We start from the raw sequence: 27,647 nt of genomic DNA, 5'->3' as shown, positions 1-27,647 counted from the left end.
GTAAAATTAAACTGGTTTAAAGGTGGTGGTGTAAAAGAACCTTTAATGATTAGAAACAACCATTTCTTGAAAGAGCAAACATTGTTATAATCAGCCACCTCAAAAAACTCCCTTTGAAGCAGGCATGAACAATGGACATAGGTATTTAGCATAGTGGCACTGCATGTTTGTAAGAACATCTGGAAAGGTAAAAATCTGACTTGACCCTAAAGAAAACGTGCAAGTATAGACCAACTGTGTCATAAAGTTCTTACAAATGCTTGAAAGAAGGGTACTGTAACAGAAGTCCTGTATTAACCATTTTTTCATACAGCTGTACAAATGTATGAAAAGGTCCAGGCGAGGAGATTATTATTTCTACCCAGCTGAATAGAAATAGTTCTTTCTTCTATCCTTGTTACCTCTCTATAAGAAAAGGGTATAGCTAGATTCCCTTCCTTCCAGAAGAATAAGCAAGAAAACAACTCTACTAATTAAATGGCTCCCCCTCAAATAATGCAGCACCAAAACGTTAACGATGCAAGTCAATATATGTCTACTCAGAAGTAAATCCCACTGAATTCAATTAGGCCTACTCCCAGTTAAGCGGGTACAGGATTGCAGCCTCGGACACTATTTCCACAGTTAAGACACTGTGGGAATGGAATAAGGCACAGTCTTCTGGTTGTTGTTGTTGTTGTTTTAATTTGCATAATTTATTAACACAGCATTCCTTGTAGAAATTGCTAAATCTCTTCCAATATCTCAAATAGTGACGTACAGAGCATAGTTAATTTAGGGTGCAATCCTATGCATGTTTAGACAGAAAAGAGTCTTACAACACCCAGCATGCCCCAGCCAGCATGGTTGGCTGGGGAGTGCGGGGAGTTGTAGGACATTTTTGCAGCTAAACATGCATAGGATTGCACTGTTAATTATGTTTCTGCAGTTTTGGAATTTTTAAGAAGATATATAATTTAAATTGGACTCTGAGACACCCAAGTTCAGAAATAGCTTTTGCTTCATAATTTTTAAATGGCAGTGGAAGAAAATAATAGAATGAAAGAAATAAGAATTTGCTGAAGTCAATGGGCTTGAAGCTAAAAGGAATTAACAGCCATCATAAAAATTCAGTAAGACCCAAAAGGTTGTATCCAATTAGCGCCTCCCAGAAACAGAAAGGTTTTAGTCAGTGGAATGGGATGGGAGTGATTCTTACCCCTACAGCCCCCATGCCCCCAAATCTGCTTCAGAGGATTGAAGGATCATCTAGAGGAGATGGGGGGGGGGTGGAGGGAGGAGGGAAAGGGAAAGTTCTGCTATGTGAGCAGAAGTGCAGTGACATGGCACTGATTCTTGCCTAACATCCACATTTTAGTTAAAAATCCCTCTTTCTCTTTACTATGGCTTTGAACAGAGTCATATAATTGAAAATGGGGACTTTTACTTCATTTTGATCCTGTTATTCTGTTTATTCTAAAGAAGCCTCCTTGCCTCTGATCTTCCTTCTGCAAACCATGCATTAATGTTTATCTACTTTCCATATGTTCAGGTAACAGTGTTACTGGAACACATACATCTCCAGAAGTGACATTTATGATCCAGCAGCATTACAAGCACATCCTCAATGGATATTCTGACATCACCTCCAACACTGCTTTTTAAATACTCTCCTAGGCTTTTTTCACACAGAGCTTTTATCCAGCAATTGAGATAGCTCCTTCACGGAAGTTTGCGGGCTCTTTACATGATGCTGTGAACCTCCAAGGCGTCTCCTGCACTAAATGCCCTTTGTTCTATTTTTAAATAGATCGCAGATAATGAGCTATCAAATTACCCCGTTATATTCTGTTTGAGTTCCCTCCATGAAAGGAAGAAAAGCGACAAGAAGAGAAAGCTCAATGAAAGAAAATGGAAGACTGAGATAGGGGGAGAAGGAGGGGGAAAGGGCGGAGGGAAGAAAGCCGTGATCATGCATTTGAAACAGAAGCAGAAAGCCCCTTTTTAAATGCAAGATTTTAGGCTGGTGTAGAAATGCCCCTAGGCTCTACAAGCTTAGCAGAAACCATTTTTAATGGAAGATAGTGATAGTATGATGTACAACTGTAACAATTTCCCTTTAAAAAGCTCCCATAGCAAAATCAAGCAAAAATGTCATTGAAGTTTACTACATTTAAAAAAAATTTCTCAAACCTTTTTTGAGATAGAGGGGTTTAGCAAATCTTTCCTACTATGGTGTTAAAATAATGTATAGATTTTTCAAGAATGAATTTACCGCACAATCCTATGCATGTCTATTTAGAAGTAAGTTCTGAAAAATGAAAGTTTGCATAATACTCACAACAGAGAGCTTTCTGTAGTCTTCGGAGCTTCATGGCAGTTCTGTATGCCGAGAATCTAACATTGTTCAAGTCAGCTAAGAGGTGGGCAAAAGGACAAAAAGGAATTCAGTGATTTCATCATTGGCCAAGTTTATTAACCAAATGCTAAGCACCATCAGTATCATGAAGGATGTAATACTATGCCCACATACCTGGGAGTAGGCATCACTGAATTCAGTGACACTTGGTTCTGAGTAGACATGTACAGCTCTGTACATTTCAGTTACTTTAAAGGGAGAATTAAGCACCTCCTTAACATTAAAGGAGGTGCTTAATTAAAAACCTAGAATCCTACTGATTTCAAGTCTGACTTAATTGTGCCGTAAATGATACATTGTGTTAATAATTTATTAACACAGCATTCCTTGTAGAAATTGCTAATTGTCTCAAATAGTGACATACAGAGCATAGTTAATTTAGGGTGCAATCCTATGCATGTTTAGACAGAAAAAAGTCTTACAACACCCAGCATGCCCCAGACAGCAAGAGTACTAATTTTAAGAAGAGTAGTCACTTTAAGAAAGTTAAGAATTAGGAATTCCCTCCATCTTGCCCCCCCCCCTTCTGCTTGGGATAGAGTCAGGCTGTTGTATTTGGAAAAGGAAACCTACATAGAAAATTTAAAGGAAGAAAAAGAGAGAGAGAGAGAGACTCCTGCCAGGCTTTGCATGTGAGAACTAAATCCCATGATGCAATAGAGAACAATGCAGCTTTATAAAGTATTGATGCTAGTGCCACTTTCGCCTAGTTTTGTTCTCTCTCTTGGCAGCATCAGATTCCTCCCAAGCTTTCACTTCAGTTTATATAATAACCTAGCTTTTAAGGTGCCCCTTTGAAATTACAATGAATAGGAATATAATGGCATCTCACCTAAGTAAAGGAAATGCTGAGTTAGGAACAGAAGCAACAGAGTAGCTTTATTGAAATATTTCTTCACCTCACTTCCATTCAAAAAACAAACCCTGAGCTCTGAAAAAAACGTGGTGAGCCTCTCATGCTTCTACAAAGGATTGTATATAGCCAGGTGAGCTTGCATGTGGGATGACTGACTAAAATATATACAAAAAATATATACAAAAAGCCCAACAGCACCGAACAATCTGATGTATGTACTTCCCTATGTTGTAGCCACTTGTTCTTTCCACTGGGATACCTTACGGAATGAAATATACTAGAAATGCAAGTTTATGTAAGCATTTTAACTTCTGTAGTCTTTAACGTTACCCCATCATCACACCGGACATAAAATGGACCTTGCACTGATAAGACACAACAGACACATTTTATTTTCTGCTCTTTCGCTTCATAGCCCCCTCCATTTCATTTTTAGGGCTTCTTCACATGGAGCTTACTCATAGATGTTTGCGGGTCCTTTAGTTGACATCATTAACTTCCAGGGCATCTCCCACACTAAATGACCTTTATTCCATTTTTTTAGAGATCGGAGAGAATGAGCTATCAAATTACAGTGCCTGAGTCCTGCTTGAGTTCCCTCTTGAAAAGAGGAAAACTCACAATAAGAGAAGCTAACCCAATGAAACATGGAAGACTCAGATATGGGGGAAAGTGGGGGAGGGAAGTGCATGTAAAAGGAGCCTGTTGATCCTGCATTTAACATGGAAGCAGAAAGCCCCATTTTAAATGTAGGATTTTAGGCTGGTATAGAGATGCTCCAAGTCAATCTTCTCCTTCCTTTCCCCCTCTATTTTATTTCTTATTTTTGGTATATTGGCCTGAAAAGTGCAGAAAAATGGGAAGAAAGAGTGCAGTGCCCACAACTACTCTCCTGCTCTCCCTCAGTTATTTTAGAAGTAGAAAAAATAACCTCACATCACTATTTAGTTGTCAAACAAGCATCAGATTATTTAGACTGCAACTTTTGGAGTATTCATCTTGAATGCCCGCTTTAAAAAAACCAGTTGTTAGCATAACACTACCAGTTTTCAACATGTATTTGCTCTTTTCCTGTTAACAGACTTTCATACACCTTTCAAGTGGGCTGCTCATTAGTGTATTGCTCTGGCACTGTTCCTTCCTGCCAGATCTGCTTCACAATAATATGACAGACCCACAAACCTTGATATTGCTTGGAATAAACTGTGGAATTCATACATAGACAATTAATCTATCCTGAAACCCAATTAATAGGGTATTCTTTTGCCAAGGTACTGTGACTGCAGTTTCATTGTGTGGACTTGTAAAATATCATTACTCTTACTCTGAAAAGTATGCTTCAATTAAGGACAGAGGGGAGAAGCACGATTTCTATGTTACAGATAAGACTAAGAAGTGAATAACAAAGATTAGCATATAAAAAAAGCATTCAAATGCTCTTTAAGTGATATAAAAGGTAAAGGTAGGAGAAGAACAAAACTTTATATAAAATACCAATTAGTTGGCATATTTGGATTAATAATATATATTTTTTGATATAAAAGCATGTTCAATGTTCTCATACTCCTAATTCACCTACTCATGCTCATCTCCATTACTTTATTCTCCCGGTTATAAACCTTTTTTTACAATCAACATTGTTCTTTGCTAGGTCCAACTGACGTCCTGTAGTATAATAGGCTCACCTCATACCTAGACACTTTATTTGTATTTTAAATGCATTTTTCTACTCTCCTCAGATTTCTATTAACAATGCAATTAGCCAACTTGATAGTGCTTGAATTATACTGCAGAAAGTCTTCTAGTCGTATTCTCAACTTTGTTCAATCAGAAATATACACAGATACCAAAATATAGCAAATTTCTTGATCCATGTACATAATTGAAATTAGACTGCTTGTAAGAATCTTTAAATATAGGAATCATCAATATTAACACCCTCCCAGAGGGCCCTGACCTATTAAAAAACAAAGAAAAACACACATATAACCTCATGTTATTTTTCTTGAAACATCTGTAACAAACACACCTTTCTAACTTTGTTCTCTGACCAAGGACCTCTTAAAAAATTCAACATAGTTTTCCCCACCATTGCTTCTCCATACTTGAGAAAGCTACTATACTTGATTTTCTACTTGTTTCATAGATGTTAATAAAGCCCCTTCCCCAGGGGGAGGAGAAGTAGATACAAGCCAAACACCAACATTATTAAACATGTATTTTTGTATCAAGAAGCTGCCAGACTACAAGGTATCGTACAGATCTACTCTCCAGCCAGCTCTGAACAGAAGTTCCAGGTCATGGAGGAAATATGACAGCAAGAGTAGTTCACAGTATAGAGAGGTTTTTGCACAATACCTTATTTGGGGAAGGGAGAGCAGTGGTGGGAGGGACTCTAAACAGAATGAACACTGGTTACTATATTTCCACTGAACACATACTTCAGGAGAAACTATTTAGTTTCTCAATGATAACAACAAAAGGAGTTTGTATTATATAGAACTCATCTGCCTGCTCCCATATCGTCTGCAGCAGGGGAAGGCAACTTGTGGCCCTCCAGATGTGATAGCCTACAACTCCCATCAGCCCTAGCCACCACAGCCAATGGTGAGGGATCATGGGAGTTGTAGGTTAAAACATCTGGAGGGGCACAAGTTACTTACTTCTGCTTTACAGCTTTAGGTTAAGCTTTCTACTGCATAGAGCAGGGATAGGCAATGTGGTGCCCATGGGCAGCCATGTGGTGCCCATGGGCCTGGACACCTTCTCTGGTGCCCACCAAGCCACCCTACTCCTCTCAATTTTTATTTTAAAAATATTTTTATATTTCCTTACTGGCAGCTGGGATTGCTCCAAAGCCAAGTGAGAGCCTCTAGATGCTGCCATGTTAATTTCCCATTAATGCCTCTGGGCAGGCTACTTGTCCTTTGTGACTAGCCATGTTCAGCCATAGCGGACATTTTATGGTTGTGCCCAGGACAGTTTCTCAAATTACCAAATGTGGCCATGGACCCAAAAGGTTGCCTACCTCTGGGATAGAGCTATGAGTTTAAGGAAATGTTGTAACCACTAAGTTGCACAGTTATAATGTTGTATTGTTTGTTGTTTGGAAATCCAGTTAAAGATATTTAATTTTAAAGAAAGAAATGTTGTAGAATGATAAGTTCACAAACAGTGTTAAATATGGAAAATGGTTGGCTGGAGTCCTCAAAGTATGCATCCTGGAATGAATATGAGTTTCTCTGAGTTCAGTTGTTTCAAGATTGAAGCAAAACAGAAATTATTTGGAAACCTAGGTTTCCAGACATGCAGATGACAGATACAGTCTCAGTAGAATTAGGGATCCTGGCAAAGTTTTCCTGAGCTAAGATCAGAAATGAACTTTGGGAGCATTTAAAAGCCAACCTCAAATGAGAGCTTTTGAATCCTCAAAATTATTTTCTGGATGGAATTCATTCCCCCACTCTCCTTGCCAACCCCCCTTCATTTGCCCTCCTTCATTTTCCTTAAGGCCTTACCTGGCCAGGTGGTAGGATCAGCAGCGGCATAGTCAAAGACAGGGAAGGAGGAAGGTTTTCCTCCTCAGTATCCTGAGTATTTCCTGCTCAGTATCCTCATACCAGATACAGTGATACACAGTATGTCAGCACACGTGGGCCTGATGACCTATGAAAGATGGAGTTCCCCTGAAGATGATTGCAATCCCTCTGGAAAGCTCCATTTCCCATCGGTCTGCAGGTGTACTAATGTGCTATATATTGGTGAGACTGTCCCTGGGGTCTCAATGTTCCAGGTGATGATGTCTGACCTTCCCTTCTGCTGCCAGATGCTGTTGCATAGGACTATGCATAGGAGAAGTGAGCAGGAACTACAGAACTCTGGGACTCATAGTACTTGAGACAGAATGTCTCGCCCCTATGGGCTAGCACACTTCTGTCTCTTAGGACCAAAACAGACATTGTTTTAAATCTGTGTCTAGCAGCTACATTCCCCCCATACTCTAGAATAAGCACAGGGGCCCTAAACCAGATCTTAAAATCTGCCCTACCCCGCACACTAGGGTCCCAGTCCAGACTGGGGCTCCTGCACCTACTATAGAATTAAAAAAAAAGAAAAAAGAAGTAGCTACTAGACACAGATTTAAAGTAATGTCTGCTCTGGCTCTTAAACTACAAGTAGTGGAGTTTCCTACTATTGTTTTATTTGTTCTAAAAGACGAAGAGGTCACAGTTCTGACCATTACTTGCTTTCATTTTCCTTAAAAGTGTAAATGGGTTTGTTTGAGTCACAGCATTTTCTCATTGTCACTGTGCCATCTGCTGTGCTGTGGTGTTGGCTGTACTCGGAGCCATCTCAGAGGCGACTGCCTATCCAAAGCAGGGTGTACGTAGTGCGGAAGGGATCTTCTCCTCCACACTCTGGCCACCCTGCATTTGCGGTTAGACAGCCAATTTTGGCTGTCTAGTGACATGACTTCGGATCGGGGGCGGGGGAGGCCGGACAACACACAGGAAGCGCTATATCGGCACTTCCACACTCCCCGCCCGCGGGAACACCCCTTTTGCCCCACTCTGCGCTGCTCTTCTGAGCATGGGGCACAGGGATGATATGCTCTCCCTATGAGGTGGCAGGGAAAGGGAGGCAGTTTTCTGGGAACTGACCTCTGAGCACGGGCTCTGAGGTCGGTTCCCAAAAACCGAACAATCCTATGGCTGTCTAGCGTATAAATAACCTATTTATTTATCTGTCTATTTATTTAGCTGTCTAGCATATAAATATGATACATATAAAGCACCATAGGATTGTGCTCTAAATTTATAGTAATATTTACATACAGCAGCATGAACCAAAACAGAATCTTTAGGCAAAGTAGAAAGCTGTTGTTGCAAACTCAAGATGCTTCTAGGAACATTAAATACAAAGGGGTATTTAATGTTCCTAGTAAATCAGTAAATTGAACCATCAGTAAAGAGATGGTTCAATGGCACGAACACTCACTCCAAAACAAATAGAAAAACTGCCTTCTTTAGCAAACAAATGTATTTAATGCTGGTTTTCAGATGTGGGTGAAAAATAAGAGATTCAACATTTTTCTAGAAATGCCACTAAACATGAAGGCATTGGAATTAAACAGTAAAATATGAATACTAAATATTTGTCATGGGAAATTCATCTCTCTCAAAATGGCACGAGTATTATTTGCACTCTGTGCAAGTGTTGCTACTGACCATATTTTCAGTCTTCAGAAAAGAGCAGTCAAAGCTGTTCTAGCTATTAAAAGTGCTAGTTGAATGGGATGTGTCACTGGGTAATGTACTACCTACCCTCTGTTACAGATTAAGCTGCCTATATGATTAAATGTTTAAGATAGTCTAAGCAATGTTCTGCCAAATGCTTCTTATCCAACACATTTTGCATATATATTTTTGTAAAAACGAACTAGCACGTAGATTGAAAAGGCACTGCAGCTAGGAAAGATCTTATTTGGGGCAGCAAGGTGCTTTTTCTGTTCTTCTGAACAGATATAATCATAGAAAGTCACATTACAAAGAATGGAACTAGGGAGACCCAGGTTTAAGTTCCTACTCAGCCATGAGGCTCATTAGCTTCCAGCCCAATCTATCTCATAGGGTTATTGTAAGGATAAAATGGGCATCACGTATGTCAACTTGAACTCACTGGAGGACAGGAGGGATGTATTTAAAATAAACAAACTGAGCCAAGTAAAAATATGATAGAGCAGCTGTATAGCCACACTATTGTATAAATTGAATTGACTAAACATATCTATATAGACTTGTGGGTAATAGTGCGATTACCTATTCATAAAACATTGTATCAGTGATCCATATATTATGTAAGTCCTCTATATGTATGGCTTTTCATAAAGATTGTGATGCTTCAAATGTGATATGGTTTAAAGGTAAACATCTTTTTTTTGGTGCTAAAACATTGTGCTCTATTTATTTATTTAAACCATTTTTGACCTGTCCTTCATGCTAGGATATCAGGGTGGCATACAAGAAGCATAAAAAAAAATGCCACAATATAATATAATAAAACTATAAAACAACATCACAATAAAATAAATAAAAGCATAGAAACAGCAGAGCAAGTTAAACAAACCAACATTAACACTTTAAAATGCCTGGACAAATAAATTTAAACCTGGCACCGAAATGACAGCAGAGTAGGCACCAGTGAAGTTTCAGTGGGAGGGCATTCCAGGGATAGAGCATCACCACAGACAGGGTTTTAATATGGAGACATAGTTTGTTAAGAGAGCTTATTATATACCACTTAAAATAATAACATCTCTAAGGGAGCAATCCTATGGCCGCTAGACAGCAGCTAGACGGCCATAGGATATCGTGTTATCCGGGAACCAACCTCGGAGCCTGCACTCCAAGGTTGGTTCCTGGAGAACCACCCCCCCCGCACTTCTGCACTGCCTTGGAGGCAGCACGGAACAGCCCTGTCCTCTGCATTCACAAGAGGAGAGTGGAGCAGCCAAAAAGGGGCGTGGCTGGGGGCATTCCAGGGCGGGGAGGGCGGAAATGCCTGTATAACACATGTCGTACACCAGCCTCTTTCCCCACTCTGTCCTCCTGCGACTAGACAGCCGCAATTGGTCTAGCCAAAAATGCAGGGCAGGAGAAGTGTGGAGGGCAAGATTCCCTCCGTGCTTCTCCTGCCCTGCTTTGGATAGGTGGTTGGCTCTGAGTTCAGAGGCGGCCGCCTATCTGGATAGGACTGCACCCTAAGTGGTTCACATACAAAAATAATTTAAAAACAATGTTAAAATACATATTTAAAATAAGCAATTACAACTTACTGCAAGGACAAAAATTAATAAATAAAAAGAAACAATAAAACTGAGTAGCCAGGGAAAGCTTGCATAAACAAGTACGTTTTCAGAAGATGTTTAAAACTCAACATATTTCTGCCTCCCCAATTGCACAGGGGAAGGTGTTCCAGAGAGTGGATATCACCACAGAGAAGGCCCTCTTCCGTGACGTTAAATGGTGAGATTCTGCTGGTGGCGGAACAGCCAACAAGGCCTCCTCTGAAGATCAAACAGATCAGTTGGAAGGAAAGCTGTACTGGATTGCACCAATGTGTTCTAGCTTTGAAACAAATTGCTGAAATTTATTTGCAAAATGGTATTGTGTAAGAGATGTATTATGTTTGTTTGAAGTGGCTACAATCTAAGTCCCTCTTCCCCCACACAAACACCTTCTTTCTCTTTGCACAGACATTCACAAATAATAAAGCAACAGGATTTGGAAATATGGACTAAGAAGTGTTATACTGCTATGTTAAGATCAGTGGATTCCCTTTACTATTTCACACTGGTGAATTCTGTGGAAATCCAGACTGATTTGTCAGCATTCATGGCTGCATCCAGCTGCTACAATTACCATTTCAAACAACACTAGTTTACCTAGATAAAACACATCCCTTCATTACCTGAAAACGCTGGGAGGTCGCTAGTGTTAAAATACCACTAAGACACAACAGTACACATTTTGCTGAGCCAGGATCAGAGAACTGTTGCACAGCTTAAAACCAGAGGTCAAAACCACTCTGAAATCGAGCATGACTTAAGTTTACTTAAGGTCACTGACCACAATTCAACACAAAGTTAAGTGTGCTTAACTGATTCCAGTAGCCTTAAACTCATTAATTTCAATAATCTTAAACACACTTAACTCTGACTTGGACTGTGGCCAATGTCTTCAGTGGGCTGAAGCACAGGGGACTGGGCAGTGCATTACAGGCACAGAGCACATACACCTTAGGAGAGGAGATTGCAGCTTCAATCATACGTTCGTACATATGTTTGAAGTGACAGTATGAAATAATTCATAATATAGCTTACATGGTGTCAAAACAGTTCAACCAGCATTCCCTGGAGCATGTAAGAAAAAGAGATAGGAGTGCTTTATAGATGTCAGATATTTTATTTACCTATGGCTTGGGGGACTGGGATTATACATGGGGCCTAGTTATGTTGGGGGAGGGGTCAATTTTTGTCCATGAAGGAATGCACTGTGATTCTGCGGTTTAAGTCTTGTAGGAAAATAAAAAGTTTTAAGAACAAAACTGTAATGTAAATATCTGTTACACCCCCCGCTCAAGTCCTTCCCCCCTACCTGTAGGGTTTCCCTCTTCTGTGGGTTAAGGATAAGGATACTGACTTTGTGAGAAGACTTTCAGTAGTGGCTGCCCTAAGATCAGGAAGCAACAGGACTCCAGAGTTCAACAGGAACTTTACTAAACTACAGCACCAGAACAACAACGAGCTGTTCACCATCTAGAAGCAACACCACACTAAACCTTTCCAGCCATCCAGGGAGGGGAGTAGCTCCCAGTAGGGATCCTGGAGAAATTCGAGATGGACTAAAATGAGTTTGGATTTCTAAGAATCTGACCTGCAGAATCCACTGCGGAGTGACCCCCTCAGGCCGCGTGGAATCCGTGGACTTCCAGATGATTTTTTCACTTTCCCGAAATTTAAGCATATAAATTCGTAGGAAAATACCTAAGTTTCTGCTGAGGAAACATTGAGTGGAATGGGGGACAAGACACTAAATACTATGTACTAAGGCAAATTATGTAAATACTTACATAAATACTTACATAATTATTTGCGAATTTTTCCGTACCACAAAAAAAAAAAAAATCACATCCATCTGCAGGCGGACAATGGAACAAAAGGCACCTGACAATCCATGAAACACAGAGTGGATTTTGCACTGTCTGTACATCCCTAGCTCTCAGGAATCACATGTCTCTTAAAGAGACAGACCATATATACTACACTACCTGTTATTTTTTTTTTCCTGCTCCAGCAGTGGAGAAAGGGAGAGGCAATCTCTCTAACGTCTGGCATGCAACTATAGTTGCATGCCAAATTCAAGGAACACTGGGTAATACTGTTTCCCAACACTAGTGACACGGGTCCGCAGCTCTGGAAAAACTACGTTACCCAGTAGTCCCTGAATACGGCACTCTGTCACGGCAGCTATTTTTCAAATTTAGAGCTTTTAGAGTCCTGAGAACATAAAGGGCCATACTAGAGCAGACCAAAATCCTATCTATTCAAACAACCTGTTCCCAAAGTGGGCAACCAGATGCCTATGATAGGCCCATTAGCAGTACATGGACACAATAGCACTCCCCTGCTCATGTTCCCTATTAATGGTTATTCAAAGGCATAAACTGATATTCAAAGGTATGATGACTACGGGGAGTTTGCCTATCACTTCTTACAACCTTGTTGACTAAATGTAATGCTTAAGACATGTTCAGATTACATATTCAGATTTAAGTGGACAGGTAGCACAAACATTTCAAGGCAACATTTAATGAGTGATGCACAGAGAGGTCATATGCTGTGGAATCAACATAAAGGTTTAATATAGATGGCCCAAGTAATGAACACATTGTTTTCTTAGTACTACTTTCTTTACACTGACTTGGCCATCATCATCTATTTGCTTCTTTCAGATTCCAATTCCGCCACAGTACAATTCATAGCTGCCACTGCCAGAATCTCTGAATGTATTTTTCTGCTACCATTCTACACACTTACAACTAGATGTGTGCATGTGCACCGATCCCCAGATTTGACTTGGACCTCAATTTGGTGCCTTGGAAAATGGCCCAGTTCTTCTCAGATTCAAAGGCCATCTGTTTTGACTCGGATACCGAACCCAAGCCAAGACTTGGAAATTCAAGGCTTTGTGCCACTGACTATCATTGGAATTTAAAAATGGCTATTTACCCCCTCTTCGTTAGAAGAATTGGGTGATAGTTCCAGGCAGAGTAGCCCACTAGGAAAGGATTCTACCTGCCAAATGTCAGAAAAATAATGCAGGGGTTTTTGAGCTATGCACTTTTATACTTTGATTTTGTTCTCAAACAAATTTATCTGACTTAATAGCTGTGGTGAGCAGGTAGAGGTCTCACTGATTTGCTTCCACTCGCCCCCCCGCCCCCCTCCAGCAAAGCATAGTGATTGAAGCCCCTGATAAAATATGCCCTAGGATTAGAAGGTGGGCCTGACATTCACTCCACTGCACTTTCTTCCTCCCCCTCCCCCACTCACCAGCATTTTAGAGAAAGAAACCAAAAGGTGCTATTCGGAGAGGAGATAAAATGTCTGTGTCTCTGAACACAAATCCATAATGCAGCCTCATTCTGGCCTGGTTTTATTTCTGGTAGCTTTGGAGGGAAGCACCAGAAACAGTCCAAAGACGCCAAATTCTGCTTAGACTTTGGGGTTCATCCAAATCTGATGCACATCCCTACTTACAACACTAGGGGCAGTATCCAATGGGATAAGAGCATTAACATAAATTACGTTGCGCTAGCGTAAGGGACCTTTAGCGCAACACCATTACCGTTAGCTGGCACAACAGGTTTTCCAAGGAATCCCATTGCACTGAATGCCCCTGACCCTAAAACAATGTAATTTACATTTGCACGTGTTGCATTAGATACTGCCCTAGATTTCATCTAGAATTGATAAAAGTTTTTCTTTTCTCTCAAGAAATTATTAGGCCTTTAAAATCGTGACTCCAGAAAGTTAAATTACAGTTGGAACTGGTTTCATTTATATTGGAGCTAAAAGTTCTCAAACAAACTTATTAATTAATTAATTGATGGATGGATTACATTTATATCCTGCAACTTATCTGGCTTAATAGTTGTGGTGAGCAGGTAGAGGTCTCACATGCTCCCTGTCCTTTTACCCTTTTTGTTGCCAATACCTGTTCCTTGTCATGGCAGTGGCAGCAATTACATTCCCTGTTGGGCACCATGTATTTTTACTCACAAGTCACAATGGGAAGCATCACTTCCTGCCCTCATTCTCATTTGGTGTCATCATGAAGCCAATAGCCAGAGATTTGTCTACATAATGGTATCAGAAAACAAATCTGAATGCAAGCAATGCTTCCTATCCTCACTCTGGTGACTTGTGGGTAAAAATAAAAAGAAAGCTGCACCCAGAAGCACCCAAGAGCACAACTGCTGCTGCTAACAGGACCACCAGTAAGTAAGTGAGGACAGGGCCCCCATAAAATCAACAAATTGCTACACACACACCTTATTTCACAGCCGGTTTTCAGGGTAATACAATAGAGTACCTTCAAATGCTTGAGAGCTTGGAATAAACACAACGTCCATTTAAATCTCATTTTTTATTTTATTGTAAAAGGCTTTCTCGTGTTTTATTAATATTCCATTGTGTAATGGCCTGTGGTTAAACATTTCATAAATTTTGACTGAAAAAAAGAGAGAGATTAAAGCTCTTTTTCTATTTCTTGATCTTTAGAGGTCCATTATATTTATCCGGGTAAATTAATCAAGTCCTGAGTAAAGTAGGACATGTTCGGAACTTTGTGCTCCAAGCCCTGTCAAGACCTTTGTCTGCAGGGAGCTTTGAATCTGGGTTCTTTGGGGAGCAGTGCTGGAGGTTTGTTTCCTTGGTTATTATTTCTCTCTGGCACACCATGTGCCTCCTGGCTCAAGAAGCCTCAGCACCATCTTCACTCTTCCCCTCATATAAAACCACCCCTTCCTGCTGCAGCCATTTTCCATGCTACACAGAGCAACCCCTGTGTGTTGCTGCTAGCAGGCCCATCTTTAGGTATTTTGGAACCCTAGGCAAGGTGGTATTTAGGTGCCCCAATGGATATGCTGCCACCACTACCCCTCACTTCTACCCCCCCCCATCCGTTGGATGTGCCCTTCTCTTCTTTCTCTCCTACTCCTGGCCATAGCCTTCTCTCCCACACACCCCCAGCCACTGCTGCTACTCCTCGCTCCAATCTCCTCTTTTTTACTCTCTCTGCCGCCTGCCTCCTCCTATGCTACACTTCGAGAGGTCCCCTCAAAGAAATGGCCCTAGCTGCTAGTCCGTACCTCACACTACAAGCTCCTGCATGGTTTCTGCCCTGCTCCTTGCCCTCAGCTCTGGTCCTGCCAATTGATACACATCTCCTGGTCCTCTGGACAGGAACTTTGCTTGTGTCACAAAGTGAAATTGTGGTTTGCAACTTGTGAACTTGCCCAGCCCTCTAGCTTGCATCTGCAGAAACTGATATCTTCATCAGATGTGACAAATTCAAACCATCTGTGCAATTGCTGAACAAGGGTTAAGAGAGAGAGAGAGAGACTGTAGCTCTGCTATGAAATATTTGTTTCTGCACATTTCTAATAAAGCAATCACAATATAAAAAAGCAGAAAGGGTATAAAATGAGTTGGACAGCCACATTAACTGCTAATGCACAGGGGCCATGGTTTTTTTTCCTCACACAGAAAAGTTAATTCCCCCATTCTTCTTCCTTATGCCTAGCACCCACTGCAAGCATTTCACTTCCAGGGGCATAGGTAAGGTAAGACAGCACTGCAAGAGCAGAAAATAAAGCTTTTGAAGGAGGATCCGCTTTCTGCAAGTCTGCAAGTTTAACTTTCCCAATACAAGGACAGATTTGCTTGTCATGAGATAATTTAAACAGCAAGCTGCAGGGCCAGCCCAAAACATTTTGCTGCCTGAGGTGAATAGCAAATTATGCCCCCTCTCCTCCCCGCTCAAGTCATGGTGCATAAGCCAGTCAAGTTATTTTGGCACTTGAGGCCAGTTGACAAAAACTTATTATGTTATAATAAATATATGAGTCTTCCAGATGCCACAAGACACTTCGTGGCTTTTGAGCACAAAAGAAAGAAGAGCTCCTTATGCTTTGTCACATCTGTTCACCTTTCTCTAGCAAGTGCAAACCCCTGCTGTCAAGGAGGACTATGCACCCACCAGAGCCTGGTTTTGTGGATCATGCAACCAGCAGGTACAGTCCAGAAAGATGCTTTCAGAGCCAAGGAGATCCAGACAGACACAAGCAAGGCAAGCGTCATCACACACTCACATGTTATCTTGTCCCTAGTGCAAACACTGCTGCTCACATCTCTTTTTGCTGTAGTACCACTTCTGTCCCCCTGACCCAGATAAGGGTCCGGGACCAGCTTGGAAGAAGCAACAGGTAAGGAAGGCCTCTGGCACTCCATTGAACATGTCAGCAGCCAGTGCCCCTGCTTTCCCCCTTGCCAGGAGCCTTGCTGCCTACAATGGCAAATTATAGTAATTGGCTGGGTACTTCTCTCTGCATAATCAGGCACTAGCTTACAATGATGTTATTAAGCAATTCTGGATGCTAGATGGAACAGTCCTATAGCCCCCTTTATATCTTAAAATACATCACTTCAAATGTCAGGTATACCTTCCACACTGCACAGCTGCTACATACCTGATGCTAGAGCAATAATAATAATTGGTTTTAAAATTCCACATACGTGCAGAGTTTCACATTTTAAACTCAAGGTGCAATCTTATGCATGTTTAGAAAGAAAAAGTCCGACAACAGTCAGCATGTCCTAGGAGTTGTAGGACTTTTTTCTGTATAAACATGCATATGTCTGTGCCTTTAACTCATCATGTCACACTAGCATGACTACAGGAATAAAAAAGGATTCTCTTCTGCTGCCCTGATGCTGAACACATACTTAGGAGTAAGCACCATTTTGTTATAGGAAAGGATTTAAAAAGAAGTATCTGTCAACATGTACAGAGATTTCCCATGGAAAACCTGGCTGGTTTACTGTTGTGATTGTTTGACTGGGAATGAAATGCAATTATGCATGACTGAAGGAGAGGCATTCTATATATGTTTAAGGGCACTAATCATTATTGTACTTATTATAATTTTTAAATATGGTTAAACATCCCACAGTATCTTGCTATTCTATTTCTGCAATGCCTTCATCTGTATCCCCTTCTCTTGCCTTTTCTTCACCCTCCCTTCTTTTTCTGGCTGAAATCTTATGCACATTTACCTCAGAGCAATTCCTATCGATCTCAGTGGGGAGTTACTTCTGAGTAGATACACTTAGGATTGTGCTACAACTCTGTTTTTAAGGTGACACAAGGCACACACACACGTTTACCAAAAGAACATGTTGGTTACTGCACTATATTTGCTTGAAAAAAGGGGTTGGAAACCCTAAAATAAGCAAGGGCAGATAGGAATTAGGACTGATTGAGATGGGAGGGCAGCAGCTCAGAAGGGGAGAGGGCCCCGATCTGCAACTCCTGACAATTCCTTGTTCAGGGAGGGTGGGAGGGAACCTAATAAGTGACAGCAGGAGAAACAGTCCTGCTCCCCACCCAACCAGCCAGCCTACTGCTGTTCTTGATGGAGGATCCACCATCCACGCTCTTCCGTGTGTTCCTGCCTCCCTGCGGTGTGGCTGCTGTGCCTGCCTTGTGCACCAACTATCATGAGAGGAACGACTGGGCAGACCGGAGCAAGTGAGCCGCCTGCATAGAAAGATGCAGCAGGTCCTCCTGGCAGGGGCGGATTGGGGAGAGCAGTGCAATTTGCCATTCTTTCCTGCTCCGCTACCTGATGTGAGCATTTGACCACGTGTAATGGTGGGGCCAGCCATGGCAGGGTAGGACCATTTCAACTGTGGATCTCTGTGTAACTATACCAGCCTGTCACTCATGGCTTCTTGACTCTGAAAAGAACTGAATGACAGGAGTGCTATGGGCCCAACTAGGGGCCCCAAGGGCCTTATAAAGCTTCAGACCCTTATAAATATCCAGAATTAAAGGGATTATTGTATTCCATACATCGCACTCTACACATACCTCCCAAAGTGACTTCCACCTCACTGGTCTTTAGTGTAGTTCGTAACACACACACACAGACTCTTCACATTGTTGGGTATATTGTACTAACTGGGAGATTATTGGCATTTCTTATTCTTTCAAAGACACTGGGATATTAGAAGTCAAGAAAGAGCATGCATTTTTCCCAATAAATATCTTTACTTCCTTACTGATACCCTCTCAAAGCCCCATTACACATGCATGTACACACACATGATGAATCATTCTGGACCTCTAAAATTGCAAAATTATTTTATTTTCAAGACCCTTATTTAATGAGCAATTGTTTTGCTTTTGTGGAAGGAGACAAGTTTTTTGTGGGCTGATGAATACTTGTACTTTTCTTAAAGGGTGACATAAGGAATGGAAGAATGAGTGAAACTATTCATGTAAACTTACTGTAATGCATGTGTAAAAGTACCTGGTACATGACTGCCACTGGATGTATACTAGGGTCAGCAATGAGCAATATAAAAGTCAGTATCGAGAGCCCTGATCTTGGACTAGAATGCTGGAGGAGAGATGTGTATATTAACCTAATCTTTTCAGTGCCTTTCTATAATCATACTCCACTATTTATTAAAAAGAAATCTTTCCAGTACTAGTTTTATAAACAAAGCAGGAGTGTGCAGATAATGTTAGCTACTTAGTGCACCTTAAATGCAGATATGAAACAAATGAAGAAGCCAGACAGCAAGACATTACTGGTTAATGAAACTTATAACTGTATATGATCAGTGGAAAATAAGATTTGCAATTTTATAGCCACAAACAGTTCTAAGAATACTTCTCTTTTAAAAAAGTAATTGTTATAAGCCAGGGCTCCAAGATGGGTAGAAAGAGGTGACAGGGCACTATCCCCTTTATTTTTCTTTTCCTTCCCCTGTGGAATTTAGTTTGAGCTTTCTCAGATGAGCAATTGGTGGTTTAAAGTGCTATTTTAATAATAAGGTTAAAATACTAAACATTGCTGTGTACTGACAGACTCCTACTGATCATTCCACAGCAGAGCTGAGCAACCTCTGGGGGTCAGGGGTTGGCAGCCATCCCCCCACCCCTGCTATGCTGAGGAAATTGGTGCTGAACTGGCAAAAAAACAAAGCATGCAGGGACTTCCTGGATTGCAATTCTGCTTGCTAACATGGCATGTTCTCCCTACGTGCCTTGTTTCCTTGCAAAATTGCTATGGTTTTTGCTGCTGCAGCAACACATTTAATGGTAGGGGGCCAAAAAAACCGCCAAGGGGCGGGTTCTCATGTGTTGCCCACTCCTGTTCTATAGTGACTGAACTATATGGAAACATATTAAAGTTTTGGCTCAATTCAAACTATTTGGAACATGCTTAATCTTGCACGTTCCCTCCTTCCTTTCCCCCTACTTCCAGGCTGTAATAACCATAGCTTGGCATGTTGTTAGAATCAGGCAGACTATGATGTGGTCCACATATAATGACAATGCATGGTTTAAACAACTCATGGGTTGTCATGCAGGAGTGGGAGAGAACAAGTGCCCTGTCCATCATGTGCCTGCCACTTCCACTTTTATTCAACAACCTATGATCAGCTCATTTGTAGGTTGTTGTGACATGCAAACCCAGACTGATGGGTTGTTTAGGTGCTAAACAACCTAGCTGTTAACCTATGGTTTGTTGTTCAGTTAACTGCTTGGTTGTTTAGCCCCTGAACAACCCATCAGTCCAGGTTTGCACATCACACTCAACAACCTGTGAATGGGCCGATCATAGGTTGTTGATTAAAAGCGGAAGTAGCTGGCACACTGCAGGCAGTGCTATGCCCACTGGTTTGTTTAACCCATGGGCTATCGTTATATGCGAACTGCCCCTAAGTCAATACTACCTTCCAAATTATGGTTTGCAAGTCTACTTCAAACCACAGTTCACCTTTCAAATAATGGCTTAGAAGTTAATACTAACCACAGTTTGCCTGATCATCATCTAATATCATGGCAAGCTATGGATATTGCAACCTGGAAATGGGGAAAGGAATCTACAAATAACAGGAGAAATGGAGCATGTTTGAAAACCGTCTGAACTGAGCCTTGCAGCTGAAGGTCATTTAAAAGGCATTGTAATATATATCAGTATTCTAAATGGTGGGCTTTTGATATCCGTTTACCAAAAGCAAACTGTTCTCTTTGTAGCATTCTCCACTCCCTTTCCCCAGACAGAGTGGAATTCTGCTGGCTGGAAAATGCAGCCCATTCACTGGTCCTGTGCTGATAAGTTCTCATTTTGCTTCTCTCCTGTTACTATGGGAAGGTAACGACGATTTCGTAGCACAACCCTCTCACCAGCACAACCCTCTCACCTTATCCCACTTTCCTGAGTCATCCAGTTAAAGCAGCTTTGGCCGTGTATTGTGGCCTCTTTTCTCTTCACGTGTTTCCTCTGCTGACCAAGGTTTCTCATCTCAACTGGCTACAGTAGGGTGCTAGATAAAGAGGTTGTGCCTCCTGTGCTATGCTTTCCTATGGAGCCACTGTATGCTACTGTTCTCTTGCTTGCTTTAATGTTCTGCAATGCTTGCGCTGCATTCCCGAAACCCCTAATTTGTGTCATTTATCACATGTTAAAGTACCTAAGATGTGATGCTATGTAAATTTTTTTAAATCCCAACACTCTTGTGGAAAATTTACCTAAAATGCAGAAGTAAACTCAGGGATTCACTGAGGAACTCCATAATTTTTTATTTGAGTAGAATGTTCCCTGAATGTGGTGTTGTGAATCATTGTTTTCCAGAAAACCAAAACCTAAAATACATCCTAGGAAAAAAATATATCAAAAGAAAAGATGAATTTATAAAAGAGGATCAGAACAGAAATTATTATAGTGTATAGAAAGAAACAGGGATAAATGGGGAAGATATTTTCTTTTACAGAATAACCTGCCATATAGAAAAACCTGATGAGTACAAAAAAGGTGCATTATTTTGAAAAATGATTCCCTGCGTGTTAGATTTATGAATTCAAGATGAAAGAAGAAAGCTTCTTGATGAGTTTGTGAGCCAGGAGTGGCTTTACATACTCTACTGTTGTAAAATCTATGGATGCCAATTTTCTCTAACCACCAAGCCTGTAAAATGAAAATACCTACTCAACCCATGAGCATTCCTTCACCCAACCAAGAAACCAAATTTCATCCTGGAATGTGGGTGCTGGAGCAAGGGATTATATGGATAACAAATTTGCAATGTACTTTAATTTTAACTTTTCATATAAAATAGAAACTCTTCAAGGTCTTCAGAAACATCCTATTATTATCAGTTCTGACCGAAGGCAAAGAGAAGGCCTGAAAATACATTAAAGATTCTGCCCAAGAGTTAATGGGTTAGACTTGAATTGTTCAATTTATATAAAATATTATGCTGTGCTAGATATAACTGGTGCAACAGCTACATTCTTTTTATTTTTTTACTCTGCTCCACTGCATTGCTAGCAGGGTTCCTTATATTGGAGGCATGAAAAACATTTTTTAAAAACCCTTCTCCCCATTCATCACAGACACTTCTGTTCATCAGTTAAAGAAAACACACATTCTTAGACAAATTTTATGTATAAATACATCTGTAATCCTCCTGTTCGTGTATCAAGCAGAGATTTCATTTTGGTCTAATCCGATACCTATCTTCCTTTCTGTTTGTCTACATGTAATAATTATATATATTAAAAGAAGAAAATAAAATTATTTTAGTACTATAGATAAAATATTTGTTGCTCTCATTCATAAAAGTAAGCTTCCTGTGGCGATCAAGGTTAGTTAAAATACAAGATGAAGTAGTCTTCTTAAATTAACTTGTACCAAATAGCATTTTTTAAATCACGTTTTCCCTACTCATTCAAAACAGAAGCACAGGCTGCTCAAGGGCCAGTGAAACAACAAAATGGGGATGGGGGGTGAGGGACATTAAGGAAGCAATCACAGTAAAATAACCTACAGTTTTTATAGGTAAAGTAGCTATCCCTAGGTACTACAGGTGAGCCTTTCCCAACCTGATGCTCTCCAGATGTTTTAGACTACAACTCCCAGGGTTCCTAGCCATCAGACTGACTGGCTGGGGCTGATGGAAGTTGAAATCTGAAACATCTGGGGGGCACCAGGTTGGGGAAGTCCAGTCATATCAGAAGACATAAGTATGACATGGGCATTTTTATTTATGTTTATTTAATAATCAGATTTATATAGTGCTTTCTACAAAGTTTCAAAGCAGTGAACATACAGTATCGCACCATCAAAACAACAATAAAACGTAACAATAAAGCTACACAAAAATAAAATATTAACCACCGATAAAATGGCGCAGTCTGCTGTGCACTACAGACCACAGCTGGCAGAGTCACACTTCAGGGAAACATTCCAGAGGGTGGGTGCTGCGACATGAAACGTTCTACCACAAGCGCTCCTGAGGCGAACCTAAGCAGCATGCGACACCTTCAGAAATGCTCCCTCAGATGATCGCAGAAATCAGACAGGGACATAAGGGGTGAGGCGGTACCTAAGGTAACCTGCTCCCAGATTGTTTATGGCTTTATAAGTTAACAGCACCATGTTGAACTTGGCCTGGTAGCTTATTGGCAGCCAGTGCAGTTCTTTTAGCAAGGGTGTAGCTTGCTGTCAGGAGGCCCCAGTTAGCAGCCTTGCCAGTGCATTATGCACTAGCCGCAGCTTCCAGATAAAGCCCAAAGATAGCCCCACATACAGTGTATTACAATAATCCACTCTCGAGGTTACCAGTGCCTGGACGACTGTGGCTAAACTATCACAGTCCAGAAACATCTGTAGTTGGTGTACCAGACAAAGTTGGTAAAAAGGACTCCTGGTCACTGAAGCCTTAAGTGACAAAGATGAATCCAGGAGTGCCCACAAACTATGCATCCGTTCCTTCAGGGGGAGTGCAGCCCCATCCAAAACAGGCAATTGATCTATTTCTCAGACCTGTGACCGACGCACTCACAGTGCTTCTGTTTGCTAGGATTCAAGCTCAGTTTATTGGCCCTTCTCCAGCCCACTATGGCATCTAAGCACTGGTCCAGAGCCTGCACAGCCACACCTGATCCAGATGTTATAGTAAAACAGAGCTGGGTGTCATCTGCACCTCGCTCCAACTTCCCGGATGGCTGCTCCCAACAACCTCATATAGATGTTGAATAGCACTGGAATAAAATAGTGCCGTGTGATCCTACATAGCACAAGTGTCAGAGGGCCAAGGTCCCAACACCACTCTCTGAGACCAACACAATAGGCAGGAACAGAATCACTAAAATACAGCAGCCTTGTTCCCTTTCCCATGGTTAATGGTACCAAAAGCAGCAGAGAGATCAAGTAAGAGGAGTAAGATTGCATTCCATCAATCCTGCTCTTGATAAAGGTCACCCAACAGGATGACCAAGGCCTATTCAGTTTCAAAACCAGGCCTGAACCCAGACTGGAATGGGTCTATATAATCAGTTTGATTCAAGAATGCCTGCAATTGCCCTATCACAACCCCCTCAATCATCTTCCCTAAAATTGGCATGTTTGTGACTGGACGATAGTTCTCACAAATCCTTGGATCCAGGTTGGGGTGCTTCATGAGGGGTCATACTCCTTCAAAGCATCAGGCCCTATAGTCCAGTTCCTGCGCAGAATGATTTCCTGATGACCGAGATGGACGTCTGGTGGATCACAGTGACCCCCACCCCTGGTTTCCTCCGGTGCTGCATAGGTGGGTGAGATCAGGCCCATCCACCTCATCTACCCAAGTTTCACATCAGGTCGGTTCCCTCATCCATGATTAAAGGCTTGAAGATTTGTTTGGAAAGGCTCCTAAGACAGAAGTCTTCCAAAATACTATATAGCCCTTCGTGAGACAACAACCACTTCTCAATATGTTACAGAGAATTAGCACTTTAGTCTGGTCAAATTCAACTGAAACAACGATTGGGAAAACCAATGGGTAACCAGATCAAAAGTGTCAAAATCAGGATCTGTTGTCTAATTTTAAAATCTCAGAGAGACTCCACAGAAGCACAACACTTGCAAAGAAACACTGCTGCTTCTTGGATCATGCACTGTCAATTGCATTAACTCCGGTTCTACCAGATCCCCAAGGTGATCATGGCACATAACGTACGCCCCTCTCCTTAGCAAGCATGGTTTTCCATGCTTTAAAAACCACCTTACTGCAAACTTGTTTTGTGGCTGATTTTCCTGTTGTGGCAGCTTCAGTGCAGTTTGGGAGTTTGTGTGACCTCAACTGCATTCAGCGCAGGCTGGGGGGAGCAGCATGACTGGCAGAAGAAAAAGTTCTGTCATGAAAGGGTGGACATGTCGGGAGTAGGCTAAACATGTCTACTCTGAAGAAACTCATTGCCTTCAATTGCACATTACCGAGTACAAGCGGAGAGAGGGGTCAGGAGAATTCCTTTGCCCGCCCTTTTTTAAATCCCTGAGCCAACGAATGAGTTTAAAAAGCAACATATACTCCCACTGAGAATGGATGGACCCAGAAGAGAGGTGTTGGCTAAACATGTCTACTCAGAAGTAACTCATCCTCCATTCCACTTCACTGAGTGCAATAAACTGAGCTTGAACTGAGCTATTTGCGTTGCCCTTATTTTCGCCGTAGCCTACGTAAATCTTTACGTGGACTACAGCGACCAAATAAGGAACGGGAATGGCGGCTCCCTATGGGGGCCGCCATTTGCGTATGCGCTTTTTTTTTTTTTAAAGTCACCCGTGATAGGCTACGTGACGATTAACGTAGCCTATCACGGCTGACTTTGCAGATCTAGCCGTGATAGGCTACGTTAATCGTCACGTAGCCTATCATGGGGGCGTTGTTTTTTTTTTTTTAACTTTTTAGTTCGCGGCAGGGTGAGGTGAGGCACCTCCTCCCCGGCCTGAATTTCGGCTGGGCGAGGTGGGAAGCCTCCCCCCCGGCCTGAATTTCGGCCGGGCGAGGCGGGAAGCCTCCCCCCCGGCCTGAATTTCAGCCGGGCGAGGCGGGAAGCCTCCCCCCCCCAGCCTGAACTTCACGGGGGGAGCAGCAAAGCGCCTCCCCCCCACCGCGAAAAGCTTCGAGGACAGGTAAGTGACTTTCGTCCATCCCTATTGTAAAGGCCGTGGAAGTTGACATTCCCCTTGTCGAATGTGCTCGGATTTGAGGCAGTAACTCCTTCCCCAAGAGGTGGTATGTTAACCTAATAGTCTGTACTATCCCTGAAGCTAGTCTCTGGAAGCAAACTGGTAAGCCTTTATTATGTCCTCCGTAGCACAGGAATAATCGTTGTGACTTACGGAAAGCCTCGGTCCATGGTTTATAAAAGACCAGGGCTCTTCAGACATCTAAAGCGTGTAATCTCTTCTCCAAATTGGAAGTCAGAGAGGGAAAGAAAGCAGGGAGGACAACTAGCTGATTTACATGGAAGTCCGTCACCACTTTAGGGAGGAAAGTACTATCTTTTCCCTGAGAAAAATTGTATAAGACAAGTCTATTTGTAAAGTGGAGAGCTCGCTTGCCCTTCTCAAGGTTGTAATTACTATCAAGAAGGTGACCTTCCAAGAAAGCAGCCTGAAGTCCATGGTAGCAAGAGGTTCAAATGGTGTGGACATCAGGCTGTTGAGTACTAGTGACAAGTCTCATTTAGGGATGAGGTCTCTCATGGGGAGAGCCGAGTTTCTAAGTCCTTATAAGAATTGTTTGCATAATGGTTGGCTGAAGATGGAGCACCTGTCTATGTTGCCCCTCATTGCGGATATCTCTGAGGCATATACTCATATGGAAGAATATTTCAGTCCTCTACTATATAAATGTTGGAGAAAACATAAAATATCTGTAAGCGAACAGTCATTAGGATTAGAATTGTTGTCAGTCACAAACTTTACAAATGAAGCCCATTTAGCTGATTAAGAGCGGCGCATTGATAGCTTTCTCTCTGCATCTAGTATTGCCTGTACTGTTGCCGGGATTAGTGGGGAGTGGTCTCCGGGCACTGGATCTTCCACGCTGTGAACTTCAAGGTATGGAGACTGAGGTGGAAATTCGACCTTGGTCTCGAGAAATGAAGTTGTCTATTCACAGGAGCCATAGGCAATGTCCCTGTGACAGGTCTCTCAGTATTTTGATCCAAGGTTGTCTGGGCCGCCATGGGGCAATTGAGATGCAATTCGTGGTGTCCTGTCTGATTTTCAAGATCACCCTCATGAGGAGCGGAAACGGAGGAAAGAGGTAGAATAGCTGTTCCTTCCATTCCAGGAAAAAGGCATCGCCTAGTGATCCCTGGCCGACTCCCGCTCTGGAGCAAAATTTCCTGCAGGCCATGTCCACTGGAGTTGTGAAGAGATCTATGGGTTGACCCCATTTTCTGAAAATCAGCTGTAGGGTTGCCTTGGCCAGCGACCTCCTCCGGTACCATAAGGCTGATGAGGAAGGGGTTGCTGGTTAAGTTGAACGTTTGAATGAACCAATTTTGCAGGGGCCTCATCTGCAGTCAGGCCCATTCTACAACTGATACTGTCGCTGCCATATGACCAAGTAGGCATTGAATGTCGCACACTTTGGTACAGCAATTGAAAAATATCGAAGTAGCATGCTTGACCAGATCTTTGATGCGATTTGTGGGAAGATATGCCCGCCCAGTCCTGGAATCGAGGACAGCCCCTATGAACTGAACTGTTTGTGTGGGGGTCAAGTGGGATTTCTCCCTGTTGATCCTTAGTCCCAGTGCCTGAAGGAGATTCAGAACGACTATAATAGCGCATGATAGGGTATCCACTAACAGCCAATCGTCAAGATAGGGGTAGATCTCTACACCCTTGAGGCGGAGGTAAGCGCAAACCACAGCCATACACTTTGTGAATACGGGCTGCTGAGAGACCGAACAGCAGAACATTGAAATGGAAGAGTTCCGCGCTGATCGCAAAGCGGAAAAATTTTCTGTGTGCGTTTTCCAACGCTGTGTGGAAATACGCATCCTTGAGATTGACCGTGGCGAACCATGAACCCTTTTGGAGGAGAGGGAGAATCATAGCTAGAGTTGTCATTCTGAATCTCTTGGGAGCGACAAATTTGTTCAGGTCCCGAAGATCTAAAATGTGTTGGAGGCCTCCATCCTGTTTTGGTACGGTGAAGTACCTGGAGGAAAAAAAAAAAACCATACTGAGGTTTGGATGAATGCACTGGATAGCTCTTTTCCTTAGGAGAGATTGTGTTTCCTCCTGAAGGACCTTCGAGAGTGGGGTGGTCCGTACTGAACCCAGTGGTGGAAGTGTGTTGAATTCTATTTTGTATCCTTGTTAGACAATAGTTAGCACCCATTTGTCTGACGTCACTCTCATCCAAGTCGAGTAAAATTTGCTCAGGAGATCTCCAAAAAGTAGTTTGTAATGGTCGGTACGGAGGGGAAGAACACTGGAGTCAAAGACGACGCTTAGAGAATCCATCGCCCTTTGCCTTTTGTTGAAACTTAGGAAAAGGATAACTTTTCCTTTGTTGCTGATGTTGATATCTTGGTGCTCGATCCCCAGGTTGTCGAGGGGCGTAGGTCTGGTGTTGTCAGTACCAGCGGCACTGATGATAAGGGATGTGGTGGTGTTGTTGTTGGACTTGGCCAATACCCATTTTACGAGCAGTTGTTCTGGCCTTCTGCACAGAGTCCA

At 42.1% G+C, this 27,647-nt stretch overlaps 1 protein-coding gene across 1 annotated transcript in view; it reads right to left on the bottom strand.

Moving 5' to 3' along the window:
• DMD (dystrophin) overlaps window positions 1–27,647 on the bottom strand; it is a 1,907,270-nt gene that overhangs the window by 103,479 nt on the left and 1,776,144 nt on the right. Inside the window, exon 63 of the mRNA XM_084843968.1 lies at window positions 2,321–2,395. Within this exon, the coding sequence (XP_084700094.1) occupies window positions 2,321–2,395 (75 nt within the window). The remainder of the gene's footprint in view (window positions 1–2,320; window positions 2,396–27,647) is intronic.

This window comes from Heloderma suspectum, chromosome 3 (genome assembly GCF_057233095.1).
Source record: "Heloderma suspectum isolate Gila_16-S chromosome 3, 16-S_ref, whole genome shotgun sequence".
Taxonomy (NCBI): domain Eukaryota; kingdom Metazoa; phylum Chordata; class Lepidosauria; order Squamata; family Helodermatidae; genus Heloderma; species Heloderma suspectum.
Note: the sequence above shows the minus strand (reverse complement) of the source record. Positions and strands in the feature narration are given on the sequence as shown.